The 10,890-nt window shown below is 40.4% G+C and overlaps 1 protein-coding gene across 1 annotated transcript; it reads right to left on the bottom strand.

Annotated features, from left to right (window-relative positions):
- Window positions 1-560: 560 nt before the first annotated feature.
- On the bottom strand, window positions 561-1,859 carry LOC134202652 (uncharacterized). Its single transcript, XM_062677678.1, has 3 exons — window positions 1,793-1,859; window positions 1,418-1,725; window positions 561-1,087 (listed from the first exon to the last, which is right to left on the bottom strand). The coding sequence occupies exons 1-3, from the start codon at window positions 1,857-1,859 to the stop codon at window positions 587-589; spliced, it is 876 nt and encodes a 291-aa protein (XP_062533662.1). The 3' UTR covers window positions 561-586.
- Between the last annotated feature and the right edge of the window lie 9,031 nt (window positions 1,860-10,890).

The raw sequence follows: 10,890 nt of genomic DNA, 5'->3' as shown, positions 1-10,890 counted from the left end.
TTAGCTGTATTCTGGCTTCAAAACGGAATTTTCAGAAGAAGTGTGTGTATGTGCATGTGTGTGCGTGTGTTTGCAAAAAAAATCTAACTCATTTGTCGAAATCTTATCCTGAACCGATTATTTAAACGGGGAATCCTGTCCCATTGTTTCACATTAAAAATCAGGTCGGACTGGGGAATGGGCTCAAAAGTTATGGCCAAAATACAAATTTTTATACTATGTCTGAAACTCGATTTGTGCAATTGCTCAACCTCATCACATTTTCAGGGCACTTAACCTCATCCGATTTGCTTGCAACAAATTGCATCCGGCAGCAATTATTACAATGTGTATAAACAAATGTGAATTTTCAATTCAATCTATCTTTATTTATCTATCTTTATTTACGAGAATGTGAAGATGTGAAAAATAAGTCTTATACACCAATTGTTATTTTAGACTTTTCATATATGTTTATATCAACCATTTTGAACGAGTGAGAAAGGCATCATCACCGCTAGGTGGATTAATCTGGGTTTTACATTTATAATGATATAATAATTCAATGAAATGCAGCGGTCTCCAAAACCAGTTCGTTACAAAATCTTCATCCTTCAACTAAGGCGCTTAAACCTTTGAAATCTTTCCAATCGTACAGATTGGCAATTGTTGTGGACAACAATCCTTCATTCAATTTAATTAAAAGAATGCTTTCCAAATTTTGAGCCGATAATTTTGTTCTCGCTGGCGATAATACCAGTGCCAAAGCGCTGAAAGCTCGCTCCACAGATACCTGTGTTGCCGGAACAGCCATAATTGCGAGAGCCACCGCTGATAGCTCGGGATGGGTCTCTTTACGACCAAGCCAATGTTTCCAAGTGTTATACTTATAGTTTTGATGCGTTTCCAAATCTAGAGCATTAATTTGCTTTTCAAATATGTTTTCTATTGTTGATTGTGATGTTGCTGGAAGGGAACCTCCAAACAAACTCGTCATAAAATCATCCAAATTGGACGTAGACGTGTTTTTATCATCGGCGTTGTTTGCCCGTTGTGGTTGTGTGTTGTCAAATGACTTGATCCTTTCCGATGTAGCAACGATGAATTTCTGTATAAAAAAAAATGTTAGATACAATAAATTTATGTCCACCGGTGAACCACACTACATCTAAAATTCATAGTTGGAGTAAGGCTAATTTAGTGCATTATCACTAAATAGCTAGTTGTTTATTAATGGTTAATTGCAGAAAATAAATGCAGTGGTTCTCTAATTGTATGTAAGTAGCTAACTATCACAGGCTGGGGGGATAAATGTAAATTCGCCGAGAAAATTTGTTATGAGAAAATGGTTAGTACATTGGAAAGAAATCGCATGGGAAGCAAGTTTTTTCGGTAGAGATTAGTTACCCAACAGGGAAAAATATAAATGGATACTTACTCTGGTTTCCTCCTTTTCATCCGGACTTAGAACAGATGATGATATATAATTGAATCTTGGATCCGTCAACAATGCCGCTTTGAAAACCGAATTTTGCTTCAGTTGCTGCAGTCTGGTTTGTAACGAAGCTGCTAAAGACTTCGCCAGGTTATTCGTAGCTTGTTGTTTAACCATCATCATGCAGCGAAGCCAGTGGATATAAAAATCGCCCAGAGACACATGTTTTCTTGCAACACGTTGGTGGCGATTCGAACTGGATTCGAACGCATTTTTATAGTCGTGAATGAAGCTCCAGTACTCCGACAGATCTGGAGTATAAAACATGTTTCTTTGAAATTCTTCTCGATTTGTCGATATCACAACGGTTTAACTTACCTAGTTCTTTGAACTGATTTCCCAGTTCTTTATAAAACTCCTCGTGCTCGTAAAAGTTGAGAATCATGTCGTAAACCCCACCCCATCTCGTATGGGCATACAGTGGAGGCAACGGAACATTTTCAAGTTGAATGATGGTTTATAAGCAATTTTCCTGCAGTGCTTTGCTACAGTGGTGATGCTGCGGATTCTGCTGTCTGTACTTCTGATAACATCCGTTACCGCCAATTGTAATGTATGAGCCGCGCATCTGATTTGGCTCACCTTGGTCGAAAGCTCATCCATTAAGTTGGAAAGTAGTTCATCGCTATCCCCGTAATCCTCATTATCTTCATCCAGCATTAATTTTTCGGCCTTAAGGAGCTGGACATGCTTGTCCAGCTCTTTGATTGCTGCCAGCATATTCGCCCCGTTGTCGCACGTTACCGTGAACACTTGTTCAAATGCGATATCAAAATCAATCAGCACTTCTTCTATTTTTTGCATGATGAATTTGGCAGTCTGCCGCTCATTTAACTCAAGCATTGCTGTTTTGAAAAGAACAAATGAAAACATAAACCCTTTATTAATTTTATATCAACAAAAAAGTCTGAAAATCTAGTGCTACGACGACAAGAGATGAGTATTTCAAGAAGAGTAGCCCAAGAACCGGTCCTATTCCTGTCATATCAGAGTTAATTATCTTCTTCTATAATTTTCAGGCTACTGACACTTTTTTATTTAGCTCATCGTGATGTTTGCTTGGGTATTCCAAAGATCTTTCCTTGAATATTGTAGTGGAAAATCCCAAGAAAAAAAATCCTGGAAAATCCTGAGAAATTCAAAAGATACTTCTATCACACACACACACACACACACACACACACACACACATATACACACACACACACACACACACACACACACACACATGAGGGGCAGCAGGGACTTTGTCCAAGGGCTTGACGACCCCTCCCCATGGCCACTGCGAGTTAGACCGGGATCATGGTCCCTAACCCCTAATCCCAATGCGTCAAGCGACCCATGCCGAGGGGATGCATGGCCAGGGGGGTGAAATAATAAGCTAGGCCTTTAACGGAGCCTGTGGGGTACCTGGGCACCCCCACAGAAATTGTCCCTTACCACGTCATGCTGGGCTCTGGCGTGGTGGACCTCTTTCCCGAGCAACTCGTGGGATCAAAATGGAAAACCAAGACAATTCTTCAACTAGTGGTAGTAGTGTAGGCGACAATCCCTTCGCAAGAGGTGGGTTGTTCAGGTCTCCGCCTAGGAGGCCAGAGGCAATAGTCGGCAGCTCAGTGCGCAGCGCCAGCGTGGGTCACTTAACCTTCCTCTCGGCTAGTAAGGAGGAGCTTCAGGAGGAATCCCTGGAGGAACTTAGGATGAATTCTTGGAGTAACTTTTGGATAAATTAACCTTTCCCGTCAATAATTTTTATTCGCTCAATCGATTCTTTGGCTTATTTAAGGTCAACTTTCCCAGAAAACCCATATTTTTTGACGCCTCTAAATTTTTTTAAAAAATATTGGTTCTTTGGAAAAGTTGAACCTTAATAAGCCAAAGAATCAATGAATCGCCTACGTTGAACGTGTTTATAGTGGCACACTAGGAGTTTACTTTCGGAAATCAGTATGAGCAGGGTTGTTACGACTACGCGGATTTCGCGACTTTCGCGGATTTGGCGCGGATTTGCTTAACGATTTTAAGGTTTCGCGCGGATTTAGTTTAGATTTATTTAGAAAATTCAATAAATGAAATGCTAGATATGAGGACGTTTGTTTGTAAATTAGTTTTATGACTTTCTTGACGGGCTTTATTTTCATTAGCCATTGTTGCTGAGAACAAAACTTACGGTTGAAGACTACTAACATTATTTTTCGGATATGTCCAAGCCAAACGCATGTATTATACTCTTAAGCAGTCTTTAAACAAATGTTATGAGGAGAGGGACGCCACTTGTTGCCATTTTTAATCCATTCTGAAACATCACAAAACATGTCTATTAAAGGACACCCATTTTCACCATGTCAATTTCTTTGTAATTCCGAGACATTTGACAGTTTCTGATTGATTTTTCTTTTACGATGAACCACTTAGCATGATATATCATATCTTTTTTCAAAAGTTTTTTCGTCAGGACTTCTTTAATAGTGTTGAACTTTATATTGCTTCCAAAATATTCAGCTGGAACAAATATAAATTGAAAACAGAAAAATGTTTTTTGATTTAATGCAGATGCCTCATTTTAATAAGTGCTTCCGCTTGAAACATAAAATTAGATGATGACTCTCAAAAGTTATTTCTGAAGGTTTTTTACGATATATTTACGATTACGGATAACACCTATGGTATTCAATTTTATCATCAATTCCTGCGACAATTTCTAAAACGATTTTCGCAAGAAGGTATGAATAGATTTCCGCAAGTTGGCTCTGAAGATTTTCCGCAGGCTGTTTTAAAAAAAATACTTGAAGTTACATAAAAATTCCTTCGCTTTTGTACAATTGTAGAGTGCAGCAGTTGGATTTCTGCAAACATTTCCGAGAAAATTTCAGTGAGAATTCCCGGAAGATTAACCACAGGAATTGCTGGGATGAATGTGCACACGAATAATGAATTTCTGCAGGAATTCTCGGGGAAGTAAATATTCTAGAAGATTTTTGCTGAAATTCCAGTACGGTCAAATAATGTTGCAACCATGTTAGGTTTTGTATTATTTGGTTCTTAATACGAATTCAAATAATTGTTTTACAAAAGCTTTGTTTAAAACCGGAGCTGCATTATCTAATTCCTTAATCTCTACACAAATTTGTCTTGTGATCAATAATTACAACAAAGTTGCATAATTTATTACTTCACAAAAAAATGCGGTTTCGGCAGATTTTTTTTTTTATTATTTGCCCAATTTATCTGAAATCAATTATGGTCAAATCTGACCTGAATATTCTTTGTATCTCAATGTATCTTGTGCCGAACTTTTTAAAGTTTGATCAACAAAAAATAAACTGACAATAACGGAACTAAACATGCCAAAACAATCATCTCATTTTAAAAGCGGTGCTTATTGAATTAGTTTAGGCTGTTTAGTTCTTGTTCACTTAGCTTCAATACTTTTAGTGGTGAATAGGGTCATCTAGAGTGGTTGTAATACTAACTGCGTGTTACTTAGTATGTAGAGGAAATGCTAATAAAATATTAAGTTGAAAAGCAGGCCAAGTTCCAGTTGGAATGTATATAGCCATTGAATATGAATATTATAATTCATTGATTTAATACAAATTTTTGACGGGAAAAGTCAATTTCTGGTGTAGCTTCCGGAGGAGTTTTTGAAGGAATTTCTGGAGGAACTTTCGGAGGAATTCCTGGAGGAACTTTCGAAGGAATTCCTGGAGGACCTTCTGGAGGAATTCCTAAAAAAAACTTCCGGAGGAATTCGTGGTAGAACATCTGTAGGATCTTCTGGAGAAACTTCCTGAGGAATTCCTGGAAAAACTTCCTGAGGAATCCCTGAAGAAACTTAAAGAGGAATCCCTGGAAGAACTTCCGGAGAAATCCCTGAAGGAATCCCTGGAGGAACTTCCGGAGGACACCTTGGAAAAACTTCCAGAGGAATTTCTAGTGGAACTTCTGAAGGAATGCCTGGAGATACTTCCGAAGGAACTCCTGGAGAATCTTCCGGAGGAATTCCTGGAGAAACTTCCGGAGGAACTCCTGAAGAAACTTCCGGAGGAACTCCTGAAGGAACTACCGAAGGAACTCCTGGAGCAACTTCCGAAGGAACTCCTGGAGGAACTTGTGGAGGACTTTCCGGAGGAGCTAATAGAGAAACTCCTGAAAGAACTTCCGGAGGAATTGCTAGAGGAACTCCGGGAGAAGTTCCTGGAGGAATATTCGAAGGAATTTCCAGAGGAATATCCAAACGAATTCCTTGATGAACTTCTCAACGAACTTTGCAGAAATTCCAGATAATTTTGACGTTTGAAATCAGTCCACGCCAACCCATGCCACCGCGCCCCCGCCACCGATCACCAACGGCGTGATGCCGCTGATTAAAAATTATCTATCGCGCCACCGCCGGAAAATGTTTAATCGGCGCACAGCCCTTACACACACACACACACACACACACACACACACACACACACACACACACACACACACACACACACACACACACACACACACACACACACACACACACACACACACACAACACACATACACACACACACAATACCTCCTCCACACACATACACAACACTTACACACATGAATAAAATCGAATCACAAGCTTTCATTGAATAAATCATACTTACCGAGGGTGTGAATTACTACGTCTTCACCATTCCACAACTGCACATTGATGCCCAAAATGTGTCTTCCATAGCGGGAGGCAGAATCAATTTTAAGGGAAAGCAATTTGCCTCTCACTTCCTCGCGAATTCTCATTTTGACATGGTCTGCACAGACTGCCAGGTGCTTCATTATGTTTTCGGTGTTTAATTTCATCCCCAAAGCATCACTTAATGGATCAAGCAGCATTTTGAATCCCTTTAATTCAAACTTATGTACAGGAACGTCTTCAACTCCTGTCATCCTTACTATGGCCTCCACTAGGGTTTGATGGTCGATTGCGACGGGAACTTTAGTTACCCGCCGCCTTTTGGCATCTACCTTATGTCCGCTTTCATCGTCTTTAAACAACCCACGCGCGAGCGAGCTCCGTATGCTCTGCTCGAAGATGCCGTATAAAATTCCCGCAATCCAGCCTCTGCGGTTTTTGTTTATACGCGCACTCGAACTTTTCGTTTATTTTGCACACCAAAAATCCGTCTTCGAGGGCCATACAGCTTTCCGCGATGCTTCTGAACGATCTTTTCCTGGATCCAGACAAACCTTTTCCTGGGCCACCTTTGTTTACGGTGCTACTTTCGGCAGTTTTATCGGTTGCTTCATCATTTGAACATACAACCGCAGCTATTCTACCGTCACTTCCCGTAACAACTGTGTTTACATTTCCAGCCATAGCACTTCCAGTTCTTCTTCCCGAAACTGCGGCGTCGTCTTTTTTGCTTCTTCCACTCAATATACCGCTTCTGCCTGTCACGCCTTTTTGATTCGCCACGCCTCTAGCATTCTTGCCACTCCCTGCTCTCCGATTTGAAATTGCAACCGTGCCACTTGTACCGCTTTTTCCCGTCACAACTCCATTCCTGTTCCCATCACCAGCTCCAGCACTTTCACCACCACTTCCCGTAAAAACTCCATTCATGAACCCATCTCCACCTTCATCCGATGCATCGCTTGCCACCACCCCAACACATCCGGCCGATCGATTTGAATTCAAAGCCGAGGCATTTTCACCCCCACTTCCCGTAAAAACTTCATTTCTGTACCCAAATCCACCTTTATCCGATGCCTCGCTTGCATCTGCCGAGCTTTTCTCAATCACCCCACAACATTCGGCCGATCGATTTGAATTTGAAGCACTTTCACCATCATTTCCCGTTAAAACTTCATTTCTGTACCCATCTCCACCTTCATCCGATGCATCGCTTGCATCTGCCGCGCTTTTTCAATTACCACACCACATCCGGCCGATCGATTTGAACTTACAACCGAAGCACTTCTACCCCACCTTCCGCAAAAACTTCATTTCTGTAACCATTTCCACCTTTATCCGATGCATCGCTTGCATCTGCCGCGCTTTTTTCAATCACTACACCACATCCGGCCGATCGATTTGAATTTGCAGCCGGACTTTCACCGCCACTTCCCGCAACAACTTCATTTTCGCCTTCAAGCATTAAGCTATTATCAACGATGTCACTTCCGACTTCCATTTCGGATATTTTAAAATCTCGTCCGCGCACTTTGCACAACCTGCTGCGATAGATCACGCACGTTTAATGAGATGCACCGTGCAAGAATAATTCTTACGCCCCACACATTCATCAAAACCCGAGCCAACCTACACAGAAAGAACAGGATAAAAGCTGTAGTATATGTCGTTTCCGACAGCCGTATTGTGTTGAAAGGGAGAACGAGCTCCTGTCGATTCATCATTTGATTGTAGAGAATGAACAGACCGTTCGTTTTCGTCAAGCATACAAAGTACATAACCCAGTAATCAACTGTCGTGCGCAATAAAAGACGGCAACGTTGCATGTCGCATGAGAGCAATGTGGTGAACTGTCATGACGAGCGCTACTACGAGGCTGTAATGGTAGGAAGAAGTCGACATCCCTCAAACAACTGTCCTAAGGCTGTACATTTGGAAAGCCTGCCTGCCACATACAGTTGCCCATGAGAGAAACATGTGGATTCAAGGTTTAATCCACGTACTTCCAATGTTTGGCCTTGCGATTTGTTGATGGTCATTTTTCGAACGCTAAGCGAATTGGAAATTGAATACCTTTGAATTTAAACGGCAAATCAGTTGGAATTATCGGGATTCTCGGGATTAGCACTTTTTCACCTTTAAATTTTTCTTTGAGCAACGTTGGCTATTGTCGACGATAATGTTATTTCCTCGTACTTTCATAGTAATTGTTTTGCCATTGTTCTCGAGGGATCGGCGACGATATTGTGGGTATCCATCGTCTCCGGAGATAGTGTCTGCGAGTAATGGACGTGGATATCGTTTCTGGCAAATATTTCCAACCATGCATGGAGACTCTGGATTGTATTGTACAAATAGACCGTGGAACATATTTGTTGTAACAATTTCAAACAATTCGGCGTAAGTTTCTGAATCGGAAATCTCCGCGCTTATCTTCTTCTTCTTACTGGCATTACATCCCCACACTGGGACAGAGCCGCCTCGCAGCTTAGTGTTCATTAAGCACTTCCACAGTTATTAACTGCGAGGTTTCTAAGCCAAGTTACCATTTCTGCATTTGTATATCATGAGGCTAACACGATGATACTTTTATGCCCAGGGAAGTCGAGACAATTTCCACTTCGAAAATTGCCTAGACCGGCACCGGGAATCGAACCCAGCCACCCTCAGCATGGTCTTGCTTTGTAGCCGCGCGGCTAAGGAGGGTCCCAATCTCCGCGCTTATGATATCATCAATTCGATCAGGACGTATTTTATCTACCAACCATATTAGTTTGTGTGAATGAGACAGACCTCTTTTTTGCCATTCTATGGAGCACATCCAACATCTAACGTGACCAAACACATTTTTCTTAGTAATGAAATCCATAAGAAATTTTTGCTTGGAAGGGTGTTTTTCGACTGGATGGGCTTTTGCCGAAATACTTGTGCTGCGATATCATGCCGATCACTCGATGTCTGACCAGGTATCAAGAGCTGAGAAATTTCCTTCCACTTCGGGTTGCAAGTGAAGGTTACAAAAAGATCTGGACGTCCGTAATTTCTTACGTAGGTCATGGCGTTTTGAGCACAATCGTTCATGTAACGTGGACTGCCGACAAATGTGGATGGAAGAATTGTTAAACGTCCTATGTTGGTCACATTCCCATCTGAATTCATAGCATCTCGCAAATGTATGTACTCTTCAGACCGCAATTTTAATTGATTGAACCGTATGAAATTCAATCGTTCAGTCTCTATTTTGACATACATATCGACCGCATACTGTTGGAACAACCGACGATATCGCAGTAAATGGTTATCAACATTCTCCCTAATCATCAAACGGTATGCATAGAAATTCATTGTACTAACTTTTTTGCTGACTTCTACTCCTAAAAAAAAGTATTCAATAATCAAAGTTTAAATAAACTCTTTTCAAAGTTAGTAACCTGTCGAAGGATTTATCATGCTGATTTGAAAGTGGTATCCATCTTCTCCATGGCAGAACATGAGTGTATATTGCATTGCGTCGTATGATCTATGGGTCTCATAAACACATTGCAGCTGACCATCATTGCGTCGCTGAAGAACTATGTCACGGGATTCAACATGTTCACCAACGATGATGACAGCTATTTCATCAACTGTGGGGGAGTTGAATTGTCGCTCGTGACTTCCACTTGGTCGTTTGTCCACTCTGATGATAATTTTATGGTCATCAGAAGGCATGATTTCCAATGCCGTCTTGAATAACCGCACCAATGCATGTGTACGTGCAAAAGTTCTTGCAGTTCTCCAAAGATTTGGCGGTTTATGGCACGGTTGATTGTACAACGCTGATCAATTTCGGTATCGGAATTTCCGACGAAATAAATTTGAAGAAATTTGTGATCTTCATTCAGCGGCGCCGACAGCAATGATCCGGTACGATGATGAATTTGACCTTGAATCTATATGGAAATCTATGTGGAAAGTTCAAGATATATGATTATCTTTAATTCAAAAAAATACCTTAAATGTAGGATTAAATCACCGTTCCTGAACAATATTCGCACCGAATAACGTCATTTGGAAACAACAATTGTATTTGTGAACATTTTAAAAAAAAATGTCTTGCTTCTGGCGAGTCGTTGTGGAGCAAAGAATATAGTCGTTCTGGAGGTGGAGTAACAATCAAATTTTAAAATGAATAAAAAGTGTTATTTTTTTTCCATAGTCTTCTCACAACATAAGGTTGAGCCATGTCCGTGTGAGAGAAATTCTATTAGAAATGGTTTAATTTATAGATAAAAATATGATCAAAAAAAAAAAAAAAAAAACTCGTGCGAAATGCATAAAAAATCGATTCATCAATAATGTTTAATTTCGGTTTTAAAAGTTTACCAGTTATATCATAACATTCTTCTTTGTGAAAAGATGAACAAAACGAATATAGAACCGTTCGAATCGGTCTACCCATTCCCGATTGATGCGCGGTCGTACAAACACCAACTTTGTTTTATATATATAGAAGATATCGCAAAAATGACAATTATGATGCGCGTGCATCACTTAAACACACTCCACATACTTTGTAGTACATATTCTAAGTATTTAGTTTCAATCAAGCAAACAAAAAAAAAAAATTTAATTTTGTATGAATTTTTTTCCCGTTTTTGGCAACATCCCCATTTTGGCAACAATAAAATCCGGTCGTGTTGCCAAAATCGGGAAGGGACTGTAGTCTCCACAGTATGAACCCTGAAGGTTATTTTTGTTCAATCCTACATCTGTT

Source organism: Armigeres subalbatus, unplaced genomic scaffold (genome assembly GCF_024139115.2).
Source record: "Armigeres subalbatus isolate Guangzhou_Male unplaced genomic scaffold, GZ_Asu_2 Contig1315, whole genome shotgun sequence".
Classification (NCBI taxonomy): domain Eukaryota; kingdom Metazoa; phylum Arthropoda; class Insecta; order Diptera; family Culicidae; genus Armigeres; species Armigeres subalbatus.
Note: the sequence above shows the minus strand (reverse complement) of the source record. Positions and strands in the feature narration are given on the sequence as shown.